Here is a 21596-nt window from a genome sequence, read left to right as displayed (position 1 = left end):
TCAATCTACATTCTTGATTCAAATTACTTTAGCAAGTTAGAGCAAAGTTTTAAGCCAAGATTCAATAGCTCAAATATTTATGACGTTTTTATGTATATGAAAACTTAAATTTTTAGCATACACCAATCAACTTGGAAACAGAAAAAGCTGGGAAACTTATTTTATGGATTAAATACCTGACAGAGCTAGTCAATAACAGTGTTGGAATTCCTTTCTTTCACAAGGCAAAAATTTCTGACATTTCCATTATTTTAGTATAATATTCCAAAGTAATGTATATCTGAAAATCTAGATGCTGGGAAAACTGTGCATTTAAAAATGTTATAGTGATGGGGTCAGCACAGTGGCATGGTAGACTAAGCCTTGGCCTATGGTGCTGGCATTACATAGGGGCGCCGGTTTGTGTCCCGGAAGCTCTACTTCCAAACCAACTCTCTGTTTATGGCCTGGGAAAGCAGTGGAAGATGGCCCAAATGCTTGGATCCCTGCACCTGTGTGGGAGACCCGGAAGAAGCTCCTGGCTCCTGGCTTTGGATGGGCCCAGCTCTGGCACTTGTAGCCATTTGGGAATTGAACCAGCACATAAAGACCTTTCTCTTCCTCCCCTTGTCTCTGCAACTCTAACTCTGAAATAAATGAAACCTTAAAAAAATTAACAACAAAAAATGTTATACTGCAAAGACTTTTACTATCTTACCTCAAGGCAGTTTCTGTCTACTGTAACTTCCATTAAGCATTTCCCACTATTGGCAGATGAAGAATAAAGACCCTGACTTGGACGGCCAAAAAGATCCTCCTTTCTTGCATTTGGCTGGAATTTTAACAGAAATATTCTCAATACATTGAGTGTTTAAAAGAAAATACAGTCAATTAGAAAAAACTCTGAAACTAATTTGTTCATTCAATCCACCTGCAACAGATGTGGCTGATCAGCCAAGGGAATGGCTTCAGCCAGAGGCACTTCAAACGGATTTGGGGGTATACACCCAAGGAACGTCATAGAGTCAGAACGTCGGAAAAAAGGATGGTTCTGACCAGTTTCTGCAGGAAGAGAGTCATCATCCTTATCATTCAAAGTAGCACCTAAATGAAGAAAGACAGATAAAATGATTTAAAAAGTTAATTATTAGGGAAACATAAAGGAATCTATTCAACCCAATATTCCTGTCTTTTCTTTCTAAAATTTTAATACCACCCCAAAACAAGCTAATAGTATACATTCTGACAATATTTTAAGTAATAACTCAAAATATAGCAACTTAATATGCTGCAATGATAAATTTTACGTGTAAAATGTACGTTATATGCATCTTACAATGCTTAAAAAATGTAAAACAAAAAAGCAGTAACATATATTCCATGCTATATTAGACAGAGGTTTCCCCTATCCTCTTCTTCATCCCTATAGAGATTCAAACGAGGACACAGTGAGGGTCCTCACTGCTCATGCCGAAAGCAGGAGACGGCCAGGAACTACAATCTGAGCACTGGCTCACCACAGAAAACAAACAGCACTCTCTGGGCGAATCAGACCCCACCAGTAAGCAAGCGCGCTCCCACCAACTCTCTGAATGCAAGGAAATCTGGGCAGGAGTTAGCGTGCAGGCAGACCGGCAGTGAACTAAATGGCTGAGTTCTCAACCAAGAGCGGTAGGGCAGTTCCTCCCCAAGGCTGACTAAAAGTACTGCATGTTTTAAAGACCTTTACACCCCAATTGACGTAATATCTGAGAACTAGGAGTACCTACAGGGGATCACAAAATCTCATGGTATTAAAACTTCGGAAGAAAAACCTGGAGTGTGGAATATTTTCTCTCTCATCACATTAACAGCTTTGAATATTTGGGAGTTATAACCGGTGTTTCTCACCTTCTTAAAGAACTCTATTGTGCAACAATATTAACAAAGGCTTCTCTAAGACTTTATTTAAATTTGGTTCCTACATACTTTACTTATGAGTAAAGGTAAACATAAAACTAAGAGAAACACAAAAGATGAAGTAGTGGGGCCAGTGCTGTGGCACACAGAGTTAAAGCCCCAGCCCGCAGTACTGGCATCCCATATGGGCACTGGTTTGCGTCCCAGCTGCTCCATTTTTGAGCTAGCACCCTGCTAACAAGCGTGGGAAAGCACTGGAAGATGGCTCAAGTCCTTGGGCCCCTGCACCCATGTGGGAAACCCGGAATAAGCTCCTGGCACCTGGTTTTAGATCAGCTCAGCTCCAACAGTTGCAGCCATTTGCAGAGTGAGTCAGTGGTTGGAATACCTCTCTCTCTCTCACTGTCTCTACCTCTCTCTCTCTGTAACTCTTTTAAATCAATAAAACAAATAAAAAGAGGAAATCCTCTCATTTAAAAAAAATGAAGTAGCAAAAAAATCAACTGTTGAAAAGTTTGCAACATTTTTTAAATTCATCCTTAGTTATGAAATATATAATGTAAGAATATATAAGGAAAATGGATAGAAAAGGTAAGAAATGGGATATAGAGAAGAAAAGAGAAATTCCCACCCAGACAGAAAACAATGAAGTTAAAAAGCTTGGAGGGGAAATACTGAGGCAGCCTTTCTTGAAGTAGATTAGCAGATTTTCGTGCACTAACTTTGATTGGTGTCATCGTCATTTTCATGTTCTGAATCTTCATTATCAATACCCAGTTCCAAGAGCTCTCGTGTCCTTTAAAAGACAAATGAGTCATTTTACATGGAGAATTTGTGTAATATGAATAGCAGCAAAGGTAAGGAGAATTACCAGCAAAAAACAAACAAACAAACAAAAAAATCAAAAACAAACACAAAAAAACCCATAGAAATGGTCATTTAAGTAAGTATCTTACCAATTTAAAAGATTATTACCAAAGAGTTGCAGACTCTGGGAATGGTGCTCATGTGGTACAATATAAAATGGAGTCAACAGAAGCAAAAACCAAAAATCATCCAAAAATAGTGAGTGCCTACATTCACTATAATAGAAACGTGATAATCAGGCCAAACTACCTCGAGCATGAAGTTTAACCAACTCTCAGGCTTCCTGTTCTACATGGACTACTTACTGACAGAAAAAGGCAGGATATACTCAGACTAACTTTCCCACATGAAAGTGTTCCTGCACTACTTTTTTTGCAATGCTGTTCTCTTTATTCCAAAAGCTGACAATACAATAATGGAGACACACCCACCAAGGATGTCTTAAATCAACAACACGGCAGGGGCTGGTATTGTGGTGTAGCAGGCAAGGCTACTGCGCGTGACAACGACATCCCATATGGGCACCAAAAAAATGTCCTGGCTGCTTCACTTCCGATCCAGCTCCCCGCTAACGTGCCTGGAAAAGCAGCAAAGGTTGGACCAAGTGCTTCGGCCCCTGCACCCACGTGGGAGACCCAGAGAAGCTCCTGGCTTGATCCTGATCTCGATCTAAAAAAAAAAAAAAAAAATCACAAGTACAGCTACCTTTTGCGTTCCAGCTGAGGTGTATCCAATGTTGTCTGCTGGTTCATTGCTTTAATCCAATAGATAAGGGCTTGGAAGACATAGGCCACATGCTTTAATGAGCAAACATCCAAAACTGGAAGAACATCTGAGTGCTCGTCATTATGCGACCGCATGAGAGAGAGCGCATAATTCAGAAAGTCTCCTCGAGCGGACATCATTCCCTGACGGGCGCTAAGCAATGTGGCACGTCTACAGAACAAAGAAAAGAGAAAGGCAGAATTTTTGCAAATTATATATTTGATAAGAAGTTTATATCCAGAATAAAGAACTCATGAGCCAACAGAGACAAGCCAATTAAAAACTAGAGAAGACTCTAAATAAACATTTCTCCAAAGATATGCAAACTTGCCAGTTAATACATGACAAGATGATCCCTATTATTCATTGCCCATTAGGGAAATGCAAACCAAAACCACACAGAGACCCAGTGTCACACCTCTGCAGGTTGGGCATAATCAAAAATGGACAGCTGCTGAAGATATAGAGAAATCAAAACTCTTAAATGTTATTACAGTGTCCCCTTCTTTGAAAAATAATGTGACAGTGTCTTAGAAGGTTAAATGGAGTTACCACCTGCCTGAGAAGTGAAAATACTTATTCAAGTGGTAGCACTATGCAAATACTGAACAGGCTGAAGTAAGTCAAAAGCCCAGCAACTGACAAATGGATAAACAAAATATGATATAGCTGTACGATGAACTATTAGGAAAGGAATGAGATACTGATGCATGGTAAACATGGTGAACTTAAAACCATTAGATATCTATGTGCAAGAAGCCTGTCACAAAATACCACACAATGTATGATTCCATTTACACAAATGTCCAGAATCCATAGACACAAAGCAGACTAATAGTGCCAAAGGGCAGAGACCAGCGGAAAATGGAGAATGACTGCTACCATTTCTCACAGAGATGAAGAAGATATTCCAAATTGATTAGGATGATAATTACACAGTAAAAAAGTACAGAACTGTACACATGGCATATGAATTATATATCAATATAGCTATCCTAAGAGAGAGGGAGAGAAAAGGCAGGCACACACACGTACACACACATACACACAACTACCAATAAGGATTCAATAAGAGAATTCCCTGTTCTCTGGGGGAGGGATATCCTAAAAGAAACAAGGCTTTCACTTCTGTGTGGAACAGCTTTCTTGGCCGCCTCCTAAACCTGTCTCTAGTTCAGCTATCTCTGCCAAGTATCCAATTTTGCATCCTAGACAGTTCGACCAAATTAAAAGTGTGTCCATTCCACCCTTCTGGTGTTTTCTCTTAACTTTCCTACCTGTTATTCAGAGTCCAGGTCTAAATACAAATATAAATTCTGCCAACTCCTGCCCCATGTCTCATGAAAGGCCCTAAATTCTAGAGAGGATTAAGGCTTCTCTACCCTCCTTCTAGGATTTCACTGCCCTACTTCAGTAACTAACAGCTCTCGTTAGCTCTAAAACAGCCTTAATTTTTCTAAGCACTTTCTAGAGCCTCATCCTTCCTCCTTCATGATCTAACCAAAACAACAAGGCTGCTTAGCCTGAGCCAGAGGGCGAGGTAAATCCTTAAACTTGGGCTTTAGGCACGGGGCCTTTCTACTTTTATGATAGCGCTGTCACTCAAGACGTCAATGTCTGGGTTAAGTGCTAGTTCACTTTATGGATGAAGAGAAAGAAGCTAAGTACCTAAAGGTATATATTTTTAACTATGATTCAATAGCTTGGTGGAGACAGAGGAGAAAACACAAGGGACTTTGCTAATCCCGTATATTTCCTCTTCTTGAGTACCAAGGACATTTATGCTCAGTCATGGTCAAAGTTTTTCTGTGATTTGGACCATTTCAAAAGGAAGGCAGGAGAGGCCTGGGAGATAAATGAGACAAGGAAATGGACCAACAATTTCAAAACTGAAAAGTCTCCACTATCAGAATCTGATAATGGATTGTAAAAGCACAGTTTGGGCTAGAACTTATTTGGCTTCAACTATAGAACAATGTAAAATACTTAATGGGAGGTGCTTACTTCCTCTTTCATAATAGAATGCATCTGTAACAGCACTCAACAAGGTCTAACTCTAGAGTACAAGGGCCATGGTCTAAGCATAAACCTGTTCATGAACAATTTCATACCGTCTGCCTTCAAGGGTTCGTAAACTAGCCTCCTCTCGCGCAGTCATCCTCTCTCTTCGCGCTGAATTCTGAGAAGCGTGAAGAGGATGATTTGGGTGTCCCGGATCACCAGCAGATGCTAATGCAGAACCATAACGTAATTGAGCTTCAGTAGAATCCATAATACTGACCATCCAGTTCCAAGTGGGAATAAGCTTTTCTTCTACATAGTTCTATGAAGACCAAACTAAAATAGTTAAAACTATCCAAATAGAGCTACATTCGATACAGCAGTAGTATGTCAACGTTTGTAATATTTATTCCCATTATACCAGAATTCTCAAAATTATAAGCAAAAGAGTATTCAAATGAATAATTTTTCATCAGCTTCATACCTGCAAGTTTACTGCATCTTGGTAAGTCAGTTTCACAGCTGCTGGAATCTGAGAGTACACTAGGTGGTTATACTTAGGAATAAGGCCCATCAAGTCCGAGATTTGTCTGATGACAATGCTGTAAGCCCTGGCTAAACTGCTTGCAGATGTTAAGTAGCTGCTGGCATTACTAGCTTCCAAGGCAGCTGCTGCAGCTGCGGCACTCGTACTGATGGTACCACTCCGGCGTAAGTTTGAAGGATCAATATAAATCAAACCCGCCGAACTTGCTATAAGGAAAAAGGACAACCACAATGAGTCAGTTGCTAATTGTGTTTCTCTGGCACTGTATAAACTTATGTAAATCTAAATGGTCACATATACACAATGTAATATTACTAAGACATAAAAAAAAAAAAAAAACTAGCATTTGCACAACATGGATAGAATGGAGAGCATTATGTCAGTGTAGTAAGCCAAGCATACAAAGACAAATATCACATGATCTCACTCATATGTGGAATGTAAAAACATAGGTGATCTCACAGAAGTTAAAAACATAATGGTGATTTCCAGAAGTTGGGAAGAGAAGCGGAGGGCGCGGTAAGAAAAGGCTGACTGGCAGGTACCAGGTTACAAGACAGGAATGAGAAGTTCTGGGGTTCTACTGCACAGCAGAATGAATGCAGACACTGTACTGTACATGTCACCATCTAAAACAATACTAGAAGGTAGAATTTTGTAATGTTTTCACTATAAAGAAATGTTAAATGCTTGAAAGGACAAGTATATTTACCCAGATTGGACATGACAAAATGTATACATGTAACAACACAATCACACAGTACCCCATAAATACATACAATTTTTTTTCTGTCTGTTAAATTTTAATAAAAAGTCTGATCAATTGCTAACATGTGGTCAGTGAGTAAAGAAGTTTTCCTAAACCGTACTAATTTAGGTAGGCGTGTGTTGGGGAAGCAATAATTTAACACAATGTTCTCCACCAGGGATGACTTTGTATCCTGCCCCTCTGCCAAATAGGACATGTGGCATGTCTACAGATGACTTTGGACCTCACACTGGCGGGGTCGCAGAGGGGAAGGGAAGGGAGGTGCTACTGACAGCTGGCAGGGAGAAGCTAGGGATGCTGCTTAACATCCTACAGTGCACCAGACAGTCCCCACCAAATAAAAACTACCCAGCCCAAAGCACCAGTACTGGAAACATTGAGAAACCCCGCCATAATAAAATACACATCATTTCTACATTTAAAATAAAACAAAACCACAAGGCACTATTAATTTGTCCTCTTTGTGAACAGGCATGATTATTTTAAAAATGACTTAACTGTGATTATCAAAACCAAGTTTTCAGACTTGCCTGCTGGTGTGGATGTACTGGAAGGGGCTGTGCTGGCTGCTCGCTGATGCTGGGTGTTTCGGACAGCCCACTGCATGGACCGGGGAGCCTGGGCAGCACCATTGGCATGGGAGCTATTCGTGGTTCTTTCTAGCGGTTCGTCAAGCATAAAGGTCTCCTGCTCTATGTCGTCACTCTGACTACTGCTGCTATCGGAATCACTTGAGTCATTTGACTGAGAATCATCTTCAGAAAAAAAGGCAGGAACACTGCTGGCTCCTTTTGAAAACAAAAATCATGGTAAGCCTCTTAGAAATTAAAATGACCATGTAATTCTGGAAAACACGTATGTTAACTAGAATGCCATGTTGTTTTTAATAGTCAAAAAAATTTACCTTTAAAATACTTAAATTGCAAGAGAACTCTTTAAAATGAACTTTAAAATTATTCCATTATTTTAAAACAAAAAAGTTCAAAGGGAAAAACCATTAAAGTACTTTATTTTGGTTTTGCTATCTTTATGCGTATCACACAGAGGACTGAATAATTCATGCTGACACCCTCCCAGCCGCAGCATGAGCAGGAAAGTTGCTAGGGTCAGGCAACACACCTGCTTCTGAGCCTGCAGTTGCTGCAGTGACAACACTTCTGCGACCACTGGCATTGTCTTGGTTGCTATGGTTACTTTCACTGTCACTTTCCGTTTCAGCTGCTGCTAACAAGTCCAGCTCCATGTCACTCCCTAGAAAAATACATTTTAATAATAAGAAGAGAGTAAAAGCACAAAGAAGCTGTGGATCAAGACAGTCTGCTAAGTATACACTGTACAGGTGGGAACCCTGAAGGCAGAGCGTGCGATCAACAATATACTAAAAGTAAGTGAGGGCTCAGCCTGTGCAGAACCACTAAGTAAATTATGAGAGTTCCTGGACTGTTCTCTCCTGCAGAGCCTCTCATATCCGCAAATAAGCGGCCAGGAGACTTCAGCCAGTGGGCAGGACTCTGGACGAAGTCTGCTTGCTCCATTTTCATCTGTTTATACCCTGGGTTTCCAAATGGGGATGTTAAAAACATCTGCTCTGAGTATTTCACAGGAACTTATGTCAAAACAGGCAAATTATAAATTTAAAATATGTGCAGTTTGACTATCATAAGATGGAAAATTCACAAAACTTTTATGTATATACAACACCTGACACGTGTATGGGACAAGGGCAGTGTAAGAAGGGAGTAAAAGTAAAAATTCAAGTAGTTATCACCTGGGTGAGATTATGGGTGATTTCTTTCCCTAACTTCCAAATGCTTCTTAATATGGCAATGATTATTCCTTTTTAAAGATTTATTTGAAAGGTAGATGAGAGAGAGAGAGAGAAAGAGAGACAGAGAGAGGGAGGGAGAGGGAGAAGAGAGGAGAGGAGAAGAGAGGTGAGGAGAGGAGAGTGATATCTTCCATCTGCTGATTCACTTCCCAAATGGCTGCAATGGCATAGACTGAGCCAGACTGAAGCCAGGAGCCCCGAACTCCAACAGGGTCTCCAACGTGGCTGTCGGGGGCCCAAGCCATCCTCTTGGGCCATCTTCTGCTGCTTCTGCAGGCGCATTAGCAGGGAGCTGGATCAGAAGAGGAGCAGCCAAGGCTCAAACTGGCACCTATATAGGATGCAGGTGTGGCAGGTGGCAGTTTAACCTGCTGGGCCACAACGCCAGCCATGGCAATGATTATTTTAGTTTGTAAACGACTTTCAAGGAAAGAGAAAGGCAAGGGAGATTATTATTTTATGTACGTATGTATCTTCTTCCTCCAGTTCTCGACCGGATCCTGCAGAATCTCTGGAGAGAACACAGAGGTGGCTTCCCCGAGACCCGACATACCGTCCTCGTCATGCTCATCATGCTGCCCCTCTGCCTCAGCATTCTCTTCCCCGTGCTCCTCCTGCTCATCATGGTGGTCCTCTTCTCCAGCCACACCTTCCACCACCTCAACCTAAATCCAGAGGCTTATTTGTAGAAGGTCAAAGCACGTAAGAAACCCATATCTCTACCAGTGTTTTGCATAGCAAACTAATAAACCAAAGCACAAAGGTGCCTAACTACAGAGAATTATGAATTAGACATACTAAAGCACTTCTGAGAAGTCTTCATTTGCTATGACAAATTGCCACCAAAAATTTTATCAATTTATCCCAAAGTGTATGATTATCATCCATACACAGAAGCCTAAAATTAGGATAACAATTATACTGGGACAGGGAGAGGTTTACACACACACACACACACACACAAAAACACACTAGCCATTAAAAAATTAGAGTAGCCTCTCTTTCAAATGTTGCACAAAACAATTTTTTTCTCATGAATCACCTCTTCACTGAACTCTTACATAAGTTTGTGCTCTGTTTCCTAATATTCCTTAATCAATAACTACTAACATCATTCTAATATGTATAACCACAAAAAATGTGTGACAAGACTGTAAAAGCTGGATGCAAATGCAAACAGTAGTCATAAGCAACTGTTAATAAAATTCTAGTGATTAACTCTTTCCCACCCAAGGCAATGTTTTCATCTATCCCAGCTGAAACAAACCACCTCTTCCACATCTGCTGACACAATGTCGTCCTGCTCTTCATCCCTGCCCCGAACAGGCTGCGACTGGCTGATGCGCCTCTGCTGCGGGTTCCGGATGATGTAGGACGACTGCGACTGGCTGGAGCTGCAAGGAGCAGGAGGTAATGAGCGCACCGCCGCCGCATCCCAGACACAGCACATCCTCTCGAGCCTCTCAGACTAAGAATTTAGCTCACTTCTTACCTGGGACACATTTGGGAGGCCGCTACTTCAAATCTGGCCTGAGAACTCTTGGAACTCAACTCCAATTCATAATGTCAGAAAACCATGACTCCCAAAAGCAGCCGTTTTACCATGCACACTTAGAAATCTCAGAATTTATGTATTTATTTGAAATGCAAGGTTGCAGAGAGTGGGACAGAGATCTTCCACCTGCTGGTTCACTCACCAAGTGTCCTAAACAGCCAAAGCTGGACCAAGCAAAATCAGGAGCCTAGAACTCCATCCAGTTCTCCCACATGGGTGATAGGAATCCAAGTACTTGAGCTGTCATCGGCTGATACCCACGGTATGCATGAGTAGAAGTGGGATGGGAAGCAGAGTGGCTGGGACTCAAACAAGGCATTAGCATATGGTACGTGGACATCTCAAGGAGCAACTTAATTAAGCTGCTTCACCAAGAAACCGCCCGAAATATTTTTTAAAGAAACAGCTATGCTGGTGATAAAAGAAACAATGGTATGTAGAAGCTTGGGGAGCAAAGAATGGTGCCAAAGACATCTTCTGATGTCTCCCAGGCTAAGGGGTTTCAAGCAGCTAGAGGCTTCAAAGAAGACAGTTTGGGTCTAAGCAGGGTAGGAACTAAGTATCTCCTCTTCTATCACCATCACATACACATGTACATCAATCAAAACATAACTGAAAGGGCAACATGATCAAGAAGCGAAAGAAAAGAAAAATCATGTATCTCAAAAGACTTGCCTATGTCGGGAACAGTTCTCTGCAGAGAACTTCAAACAAGTAGCCTGTACGCTAAGAGTTTAGGACTGTAGATGTGTTATATAGTATGATGAGCACGGGGCTGGTGCTGTGGTGTACAAGGCTAAGCCTCCACCTGCAGTGCTGGCATCCCACAGGGGCACCAGTTTGAGTTCCAGCTGTTCCATTTTTGATCCAGTTCCCTGCTAATGTGCCTGGGAAAGCGGCAGAAGATACCTAAGAGCTCATGCCCCTGCACCTGAGTGGGAGACCTGGAAGAAGCTCCTGGCTTTCGGATTAACTCAGCTCTGGATGTTGCGGCCATCTGGGGAGTGAACCAGCAGATGGAAGATGAATCTCTCTCCACTGTAACTATGCATTTCAAATAAAAAAGAAGGAAAAAAAAGAAAATCTTTCTCTAGATTAGAGTCCAGCCTCTATATTTTTATAGCTACATAATGTTGGACAAGTTATCTAACCTGAGCCTCACTTTCTTGTTAAAAATTAGGATGGGAGCAGGCATTTAGTAGTTAAGCCTACACTTAATATCCAAATATCCAGGTTTGAGTCCTTGGCTCAGGTTGCAGGCTCCAGCTTACTGCTAACTCAGACCCTGGACAGCAGTCACATTGGGCTCAAGTAGTTGGTTTCCTGCCACTCGCACAGAAGACCTGGATTGTCTCCCTGGTTCCTGGCTTCAGCCCAAGCCCAGCCCTGGCTATTGTAGGCATTTGGAGATGACAGTGGATGTGTATGAATTATGAGGAAGATCAGAAGAGCTAATGCATCCATAGTGTCTGGGGAAGTTCTTATTCTTAGCACATATTAAATCCCAGTAACATGAAAGTACGGAGGTAAAGCAGAAACCAATTTATTAACAAGGGTGTTAAGAGTCCTAGGAAAGTAGAAGGAAACAACAGAAGAAGCAACACTGCTACCCAAAAGATTCAAAGGGGTGGCATTGTAATTTCCTGCCTTATGGTTGTCATTTACATTATACAGTAACAAACTGACCCCTAAGCGTTTGGCCATAAAGATACAGGTGTTGTCAATCTGGTATTACAGCATACTATATTTAAAAGAAGAAAGAAAGCAAGCAATGAGGTTACAGAATCCTAAAAGTAAACTTTCTTTTTAGAGTACCATAATAAGAACAGTGCCTTTCAATCATAAAGCAAACTCTTACTATTATCTGTGACCTTAGATAACAAAGACAGCTTCCATCCACTCATTTAATCCTAAGACACTCACAATGGCTGGGGCTGGGCCTCGAGGCAGGAACCTGGAAAGCAAACCTCCCACAAGGCTGGCAGGAATCCAGCTACTTGGGCGGTCACCACTGCCTCCCAGGGTGCACATTAGCAAGAAGCTAGAATCAGGCTGCAGAGTCAGGAATCAAGCAGAAGTACTATGATGTGGGACATGGGCTTGAACACTACGCCAAATGCATCTTCCCCCAATTTCCCATGCTCCCCTACCCTGGTAACCCTTAAAGTGCTTTTACATATTCCCAAGGAAAGTCTCTAGCATTTGCTGCACAAAAGATCAAGTACACTAACCAGATGCTTATGCAAAGGTTTCTATCAGCCACGTGTAGCATTTCCAGGGAACGAGGGCATCGAACTCTGTGGCTATAGAAAGTACCTGCTTGATTGATCAGATGACGGCCGAGGAGGCAGCGGCTCTACGGAGAAGAGCTCCTCGCTGCCTTGCATGGCATCGATGCTGGTGCTGGCCAGAGTGAACGGCGCGGTCGGGCGAGCAATCCCCATCCTGACGGGGACGATGAGGGACTCGGCGACGTTGCACAGCTCCTCCACGGCGTACGGCAGCAGTGCTTGGAATACGCGTTTGCACTTTCCAATTGGCTGTGGAATAAAGTTGCTAGAGCACAAAGGAAACAGAGGAATCATTCATGAATACTTTCACAAACATTATTACGTACACAGAATCTATGTGCAAATAATATAAAAACCAAAATCAAAAAGCACGCCTTACTTTTTCTTTTTGGATGAAGCCATTTCCACACTAAGAATGACAAAAACTCTTGCCACTGAACGCAGAAATCTCATCGTCACAGCGATTGCTTCTTCTCTACGCCCAGGTGTGTATTTGTTTTGGAGCTCTTTCACTAGTGTGCCTAGTAGAGTATCTAAAAGCTTTAGAAAGTTGTAGTAACTCTATTAATGTCCAGATAGGTCAAAGATGTTTACAGACATTCATAAAGTAGAAAGTAAAAGACTTTTTCTTCAATATTAAGATTTCACAATAAAACCTCAAAACAAATTTAACTGAACATCACACCAAGTCAATGATTAAATCACGCAATGTAGCAGTGCTGTGTCCTAGCCACCGCAATCGATATTTACAACAGAAATATAAACCACATCACATCAGAAGATGCTAAGGGCTGGTGTTGCACTACAGTGGGCTAAGCCATGGCTTACATCCCATGTGAGACACAGCTCAAGTCCAGGCCGCTCCACTTCCAATCCAGCTCCCTGCCACCCATGTGGGAGACCCAGATGGAGTTCAGGTTCCTGGCTTCTCCCTTGCCCAACCCCAGCCACTGTGGCCATATGAAGAGTAAAACAGCAGATGGAATGGTCTTTCTTTCCCTCTAACTCTGCTGTTAAAATAAATAAAATAAATCTTTAAAAAAAAAAGGGGGGGGGGGGACAAGAATTTGTTTTACTCTAAGGGATACTTGTCAAAAAGCAAAGTACAAATATTTATGTGAATAAATTCGTAATTCAATCTCAACTGAACCATCATTACCTTCTACCCTCTTTTCTTCCTTTTTTTTTTTTTTTGACAGGCAGAGTGGACAGTGAGAGAGACAGAAAGAAAGGTCTTCCTTTGCCGTTGGTTCACCCTCCAATGGCCGCCGCGGCTGGCGTGCTGCGTGCGGCAGGCGCACCGCGCTGATCCGAAGGCAGGAGTCAGGTGTTTATCCTGGTCTCCCATGTGGGTGCAGGGCCCAAGCACTTGGGCCATCCTCCACTGCACTCCCGGGCCATAGCAGAGAGCTGGCCTGGAAGACGGGCAACCAGGACAGAATCCAGCGCCCCAACCAGGACTAGAACCTGGTGTGCCGGCGCCACTAGGCAGAGGATTAGCCTGTTGAGCCACGGCGCCGGCCTCTACCCTCTTTTCTATAAATGGCTTATCATGCAAACATTAATTATACAGAACACCTAATTTCCTGTTCTGTTTTTTGATTTTTAAAAAATGTTGCTTATAATAACCTTTAGGTTTAAATTGTTACGTTACATTTATTAACTGGTTGGGTGATAATCTGAGTCAATAGCATGTTATTAGTAAATCCATAAAGTACTTCTATTATAAAATTTTACATTATTCCACATGATTTATCTTTCTCAAACTATAAGTCACCTTTTTTTTTCCTTAAAGATTTGATTGATTGATTGATTTAGGAGGCAGAATTGCAAAGAGAGAGACAGAGTGAGAGGCAGAGGCAGAGACAGAGAGGTCTCCCATCTGCTGGTTCATTCCCCAGATGGCCACAACGGCTAGACTGAACCAATCCAAAGCCAGGAGCTCCACCCAGGTCCCCCACGCAGTTGTAGGGGCCCAAGCACTTGGGCCATCTGCCACTACTTTCCCAGGCCATAAGCAGAGAGCTGGATTGGAAGAGGAGCAGCTGGGACGCGAACTGGCGCCCATGTGGGATATGCTGGTGCTACATGTGGAGACTTAGCCCACTATGCCACAGCACTGGCTCCTTTATTACTTCTTGATGTCAGGTTTCTAGGACACTGACATTTTATGGCAACTACATTGTCAAGGTGTTTTCCAAAGAGAGGACCAAATGCAACTGACACTCCATTGGTTTGAGTGCATTCTTTTACCATAACCTCTGAGTATTGAGTTTTATGGTATAAATAAATACCTTTTCTAATTTCAGGGAAAAGAATACCTGAAAAATGAATTTTTTAAAGATATGCGATAAGTTACTATTAATTTGAACAGTACTCCAAAAATTTATATATTGTTGTATTATTAAGATGGTTTAGGATTTGCAAGAAGCTCCTGCTGGCTAACTGAGACATTTACATCACCCTCAAAATTCCAATCCCTCTTCAGAGTTTTTAATCAGTCCTTAGGGGTTTGGATTGGGAAAAAAAAAAAAAAAAAAAAAGATGCTAAGGAAGAAAAACCACCTTTTCATATATTTATTATACAACTCAAAGAACTTACCAAAATATCTGCTGTACACTTGACAATAAGGCAGTGAGTGAAACAGTCCAACCGAATCGTGCCACTTTGCTGATTGAGGTATACTTGTTCTTCTGGCAAAAGATGGCCTATCCTACTGCTGGCACTAAGACTGGAAGGGGGAGGAAAGACAGATTGCAGTGTAAAATCCTTTTGTGTTATGGAAAAATAAGAAATCTGAAAATATTTCAATGAACACCTACGGGTCTTTATTTTCCTGTGACCCAAACATAATCATTGACTTCAAAGCGTTCCAATCCTGTAGAACACGCTCCAATGCAAGCTGGGCAAATCTTGGAGGTTCTAAATCATGATCAGGCATATCTGAATCTGCGAAGAAATGGTGGATAAGTCAGGAAGAAAACGTAGTCCTCGCCGTGAGTGCCTAAGTGCAGCGCAGACTCACCTTCAGGACTAGCTGTCTTCCGGTTCCGATCCTCCCGGATTCGAGGGGGCCTGTACTGGCAGTGCTCCACCGTCTGCCTGGCAACCGTCTGCACTAAAAACAGCAGCAGGTGCTCGCCCCTGCAAACAGGACACGACTGTGATGCAGGGGAAAATGGCACTTTGCATGTAACTTACTTCATGTCTTAAAAACCCCACTTGCGGCATGTACCAATGCCATCTCACTACTCAAAGTGATCAATTTCAGTTCACAATTGATCATAATGATAGGATTAAGAGTCAAAGGGATCACATAAACAAGACTAGTGTCTGCTAATACTAACTGATAGAATTAAAAAGGAGAGAACAATCCAACATGGGAAGCAGGATACACAGCAGACTCATAGAATGGCAGATGTCCTAAACAGCACTCTGGCCTCAGAATCAGCCTTTAAGGTATTCAGGTCTGGCTGAAGAGCCCATGAGAGTATTTTAGGAATGGAAAGCCAAGACACTCTGGGGGGAAAAAAAAAAAAAACCTAAGTGAAAGATCTCTGCGAGTGAGATCCCAGTGGAAAGAACAGGCCATCATAGGAGGAGATTGTCTAAATAAGATCGGAGTTGGCAAATTCAAAAGGCTTCCATAGCCTTGGTAACTCATGACAAGAGCCTAGGGTGATTACTGACACCATAAACAAGAGTGTCAATTTGTTAAGTCAACAACAGGAGTCACTGTGCACTTACTCCTCATGTAGGATCTCTGTCTTTAATGTGTTGTACAATGTGAACTAATGCTATAACTAGTACTCAAACAGTACTTTACACTTTGTGTTTCTGTGTGGGTGTAAACTGTTGAAATCTTTACTTAATGTACACTAAATTGATCTTCTGTATATAGATAATTGAAAATGAATCTTGATGTGAATGGAATGGGAGAGGGAGCAGGAGATGGGAGGGTTGCGGGTGGGAGGGAAGTTATAGAGGGGGAAAAGCCACTGTAATCCATAAGCTGTACTTTGGAAATGTGTATTTATTAAATAAAAGTTAAAAAAAATGCTCAATTCAAGCTGACATTTTCATATAAATTATAAGCAAATAGTAATTTTTCTAAGAAAATAAAGTACTTTCAAAACACTAAAAAAAAAAAGAAAAGAAAACCCCCACTTGCCTGCTGTTGGGCAGAGTGACCAGGTTAGTAGCGGTGAGCAGGCGATAAAGCAGATCAAGACGCGCAGATTTCTGTCCGGCAATTAGAGTTTTACATTTACATTTCTCCCAACAGTCACAGTAAGCTGTTGGTGATGTCCGTTTCAGTCTAGAAAGAATCCATACATAATTACAAAAACAAACTGATGGAACATAACAGATCTACATTGATATTAAAGAAGTGTAACTCTTTAAATTTAGATAAAATTCTGGTTGAGTTTTATATGAGAAGTGTAACTGTTAAGGCAGACACAACAAAAACCAGTACTTAGAGACATAAAGTCAGCAAAGCAACATAAAATTATCTCCCCTAATTCACACATCTCCAGTGCAGGTTCTCTCTCAGACAGACGGTTCTTGCTTGTGGCCTTGGGCAGGACTATGAACACTGCTAAGACAGGATTATCTTGTCCATAATTAACCACCCAAGCTTAGCATCTAGCCTAATCAATAAGAAACAGATTAATCATTTTTAGATGCTTAAAATAAGGAAGACAAAAATATTAGCAAAATTTTTTAACAAAATTATGAATAAGCAACAATGCAAAAACTTTTCTACTTATCTTACATAATTACTTATAGTAAGGTGAAATTCAGAACTTTTTTTTTTTCTTTTGACAGGCAGAGTGGATAGTGAGAGAGAGAGACAGAGACAAAGGTCTTCCTTTTTGCCGTTGGTTCACTCTCCAATGGCCGCTGTGGCCGGTGCATCTCGCTGATCTGAAGCCAGGAGCCAGGTGCTTCTCCTGGTCTCCCATGGGGTGCAGGGCCCAAGCACTTGGGCCATCCTCCACTGCCTTCCTGGGCTACAGCAGAGAGCTGGCCTGGAAGAGGGGCAACCGGGATAGAATCCGGCGGCCCGACTGGGACTAGAACCAGGTGTGCTGGCGCCGCAAGGCGGAGGATTAGCCTGTTAAGCCACGGCGCCGGCCTAGAACATTTTTATAATCTAAATGTACTGCCTATAGTATCTACAGATCTGTGGCCATTTACAGCTGAGATCTCTATCATTGATACGGGGACACTGTTGATCTTAGTGCTTGTGCGTTTTATGACCTCTCAGGCTGTGGAAACTCGCATAATTAGCTATGGTGACTACTGCCAGATGAGCTATGACTGCATTTCCTGGAAGAAGCACAGCAGGCAGAGTGCACACCCATGCACCATGACCCGCATCGTGCTCACAGTCCACACCAGTCTTCTAGAAGACCCTATTCGCAGAGGGCTGAGGCCCTGGCTACAGAACACAAACACACTCTGTGGATGTTTCTCACACAACTAACTGACCCACAATGCATGCTCACCGTCTTAGCACATTGCCCCACTGCTAAACGACAGGAGACTCACAGGACACTTCAAATTGAGAACATGTTTATACATGAACTGACAGAATGAGGCAAACTTGAGAAAACATCAATTTTTTAATTATACAATTACAATATGACAAAACAGAGATTCCATACAGCAAGGGAAATTTAAATGGTTTATAGTATTAGACAAAAAAGCTACAACTGTACTCACTTGCAGTCATGGCCTTTATGACAAACCCTTGCACATTCTGTACAACAGCAAAGCGACTCCAGCAAGCCACAAGTTCGACACTCAAAAATATCCTACAAGCCAAAGAGTTTACTTTTAAAAGAGTATGTTTCAGTCTGTGTGTGTGTCACCACAATAATTCTGGTATTTTCTAAAACAATTCAATTACAACAAAGTAAAATGAATGCACCTTTGAAACCAAGGAGTTATATAAATGTTACCTGAGTATAGCAAACATGTATCTTACAGCACTGCATACCAGGAGGACAAACATAATTTGCACCATCCCCCAAAAAGGTCTACAGTTATAAACCCTTCATCAAGAATTTTGAGGCTGTGTGCTTGGCACAGTGGTTTAAAACACAGCTTAGGATACTTGCATCCAACATCTCAGTGCCTAGGTTTGACCCCCGGCTCCAGCACTGATTCCAGCTGCTAATGCACACCCTGGGAGACAGCAGGTGACAGCCAATGAACTTGGGTCCCTGCCAGCCGAGTGGAAGACAAGGACTGAGTTTTGGGCAGCTGATTCAGCCTGGGACAGCCCTGACTGTTTTGGGCACTTAAGGAGTGAAACAGCAGATGGAAGAACCCTCTCCTTTTATTATCTGCTTCTGTCTTTCAAATAAAATTAAAATACACAAAAATTTAAAATACAATACAGAACCTAGCAATAACTCTATAAAGAAAAAAAAATGTGGTAAAGGTTATAATACCCAGTGAAGATTCCTGATTTACACAATGTGTCATATTTAATTTGGCAATTAAGTTAGAAATTAAATCAAAATTAACAGCAGGGAATGTTATGATGCCATAAAAGGAAATACCAGACTTATAGCAGAACTGAAAACTGTAACTCTAGTGATGGCCAAATGGAAAAATGAAACCTGAAGATGGCACAGAAACAAGGAAATGTAAAGTACTTTACCTGGTTGATGTGCTCTGCTCCAGTCCATGTAAAACTACAGGTGTCATTACAACACAAGACATATAAAGGAGAGTCATCAGGGTTGGTACCCGATGGACAAACCATTCCCATAAACACATCTTCCTCTTTTTCACTTGAGGACACTTCAGCTAAAAAGATTAAGAATACAGCAGTTTATCTGTTAGGAAAGGACTTAATCATGACCATATACTATTTTCCTCAAATAGAAAACTCTTGATATATATGCAGTATAAATCAGAAACTACTATAGATGTAAAAAAAATTGATATACAAAGGTAAAGTCAATGTACAAGGAAACCCAGGCAATTCTGGAGCCAAGTAAGCAAGGCAAAGCCCATATGACGGCAGTACAAACACACCACACATCAGCCATCTGAATCCTTAGCACTGAGCAGTGAGAACTCAAGTTCTAGTTCTAGTTACCAAACTACAATTCATCTCAGAAAAGACTTACTGGGGGCCAGTGCCATGATACAGCAGGTAAAGCTGTCACCTGAGGCACCAGCATCCCATATGGGTGCCAATTAGAGTCCCAGCTCCTCTACTTCTGATCCAACTCTGCTAATATGCCTGGGAAAGCAGTGGAAGATGGCCAAATCCTTGGGGCCCTGCACCTATGTGGGAGACTGGGAAGAAGCTCCTGGATCCTGGCTCTGGCCTGGCCTAACCGTGGCTGTTGCAGCCATTTGGTGAGTGAGCAAGTGAATGCAAGACCTCTCTCTGCCTCTCGCTCTCTCTCTGTAACTCTGCCTTTCAAATAAATAACTACATCTTAAAAAGAAAAGATGTATCAATAATGTTTTTAAAAATAACTACTTACTGGATGGCAGGAACAGATATCCCTTAGTGCTTTCTACCTAGCAGAAATTCCAAGTCAGAAATAACTACAAGACATTTGCCTATTTTTTCTATAAGCTTTTATCACCACCACCAATTAAGCAGAAACAAGGTTCTATCAATAATCCATCTTTTATTTTCAAGGTATTTTAGGCTTTTATAAAAAAAAACTTTCAAAAAATTCTTATCAGTTGTTTTCTGATGGAAAGATGGAAGATACAATATACTTGAGAAAATTATAAACACATGGTGAATTTCACAGACACAAGAATTATCTTGATAATCAGTTTCCAATCAGTTTTATCATTTACATATGGAAATTAACTTGAATAATTACACTACTGCGTGTACAAAAGACAACCTAATCAAACTGAAAAGTAAGCAACGCATTCAGGACTTGAAGTAATTTACCTTTGGCGATTTTCTGGGCTGTTTCTAAGATGGTAATTGCAGCAGGATAAGCTCTGCCACTTACAGCCGACATAAATGGAGTCATCCCTCTTGCATCCCTGAAATGAGAAAAATTGTACAGAAAAATATTAATTACAGGGGTTGGCCTTGTGGTGAAGCAGATTAAGCCACCACCTATGACACCAGCATCCCACACGGGTGTGGCTGGCAGCCCTACTGCTTCCACTTCCAGTCCAGTTCCCTCCTAACACTGGGAGACCCAAGTTAAGCTCCTGGCTTCAGCCCAGCCCAGCTCTGGCTGTTGCAGCTGTTTTGGGAGTGAACTAGCAGATGGAAGATCTGTCTCTCCCTCTTTGTGTAACTCTGTGTTTTAAATAAATAAATCCTTAAATAAATCCATGTATTAATTATTATGTCCCTTTTGATTGTCAGACATAAATATGCATGATGAAACAAAAAACTAAGCTGTTTTAGAGACCCAGCTCTTGCAGCCATTTGGGAAGTGAAGCAGCATATGTAAGATTTCTCTGTCTCTACCTGTCAAATAAATAAAACAAAATGTTTTTTAAAATAAGAGGGATAATTGAAAACAACAACAACAAAAAAACAAACTTGGTTTTAAATTGGAAATTGCATAGAAAATTAATCAATTTTTTAAAAATATCATGTAGGATCTCTGTCCTTAATGTGCTGTACATTTTGATTTAATGCTATAACTAGTACTCAAACAGTATGTTTCACTTTGTGTTTCTATGTGGGTGCAAACTGTTGAAATCTTTACTTAATATATACTAAATTGATCTTCTGTATATAAAGAGAATTGAAAATGAATCTTGATGTGAATGGAAGGGGAGAGGGAGCGGGAAAGGGGAGGGTTGCGGGTGGGAGGGAAGTTATGGGGGGGAGGGAACTATTGTAATCCATAAGCTGTACTTTGGAAATTTATATTCATTAGATAAAAGTTAAAAAAAAAATAAGAGGAAGAAGTGGAAGAGGAGGACAAAGGCAGCATCTCACAGAGTGAAGTAGCCAAGGGCATGCAATACTACATTCCAGTATATTACTTTAAATTCATGTAATTGTCATCCACATATCACTTTATATAACACTAAAAGTCACTAAGCTGAATCTTCCTATTGCGAAGTATAT

At 41.3% G+C, this 21596-nt stretch overlaps 1 protein-coding gene across 1 annotated transcript in view; it reads right to left on the bottom strand.

Annotated features, from left to right (window-relative positions):
* UBR5 (ubiquitin protein ligase E3 component n-recognin 5) overlaps positions 1-21596 on the bottom strand; it is a 147121-nt gene that overhangs the window by 27117 nt on the left and 98408 nt on the right. The window contains exons 26-44 of the mRNA XM_062188161.1: positions 20448-20545; positions 19179-19327; positions 18233-18324; positions 16674-16820; positions 15528-15646; positions 15325-15451; positions 15104-15233; positions 12881-13041; positions 12527-12766; positions 9926-10049; positions 9209-9320; positions 7947-8078; positions 7358-7615; positions 5996-6264; positions 5622-5833; positions 3451-3681; positions 2601-2674; positions 911-1083; positions 698-811 (exon numbers count right to left, since the gene is read on the bottom strand). Of these exons, the coding sequence (XP_062044145.1) occupies positions 698-811; positions 911-1083; positions 2601-2674; positions 3451-3681; positions 5622-5833; positions 5996-6264; positions 7358-7615; positions 7947-8078; positions 9209-9320; positions 9926-10049; positions 12527-12766; positions 12881-13041; positions 15104-15233; positions 15325-15451; positions 15528-15646; positions 16674-16820; positions 18233-18324; positions 19179-19327; positions 20448-20545 (2962 nt within the window). The remainder of the gene's footprint in view (positions 1-697; positions 812-910; positions 1084-2600; positions 2675-3450; positions 3682-5621; positions 5834-5995; positions 6265-7357; positions 7616-7946; positions 8079-9208; positions 9321-9925; positions 10050-12526; positions 12767-12880; positions 13042-15103; positions 15234-15324; positions 15452-15527; positions 15647-16673; positions 16821-18232; positions 18325-19178; positions 19328-20447; positions 20546-21596) is intronic.

This window comes from Lepus europaeus, chromosome 4 (assembly GCF_033115175.1).
Source record: "Lepus europaeus isolate LE1 chromosome 4, mLepTim1.pri, whole genome shotgun sequence".
NCBI classification, from domain to species: Eukaryota; Metazoa; Chordata; class Mammalia; order Lagomorpha; family Leporidae; genus Lepus; species Lepus europaeus.
This window is presented reverse-complemented; position numbering and strand designations above follow the sequence as displayed.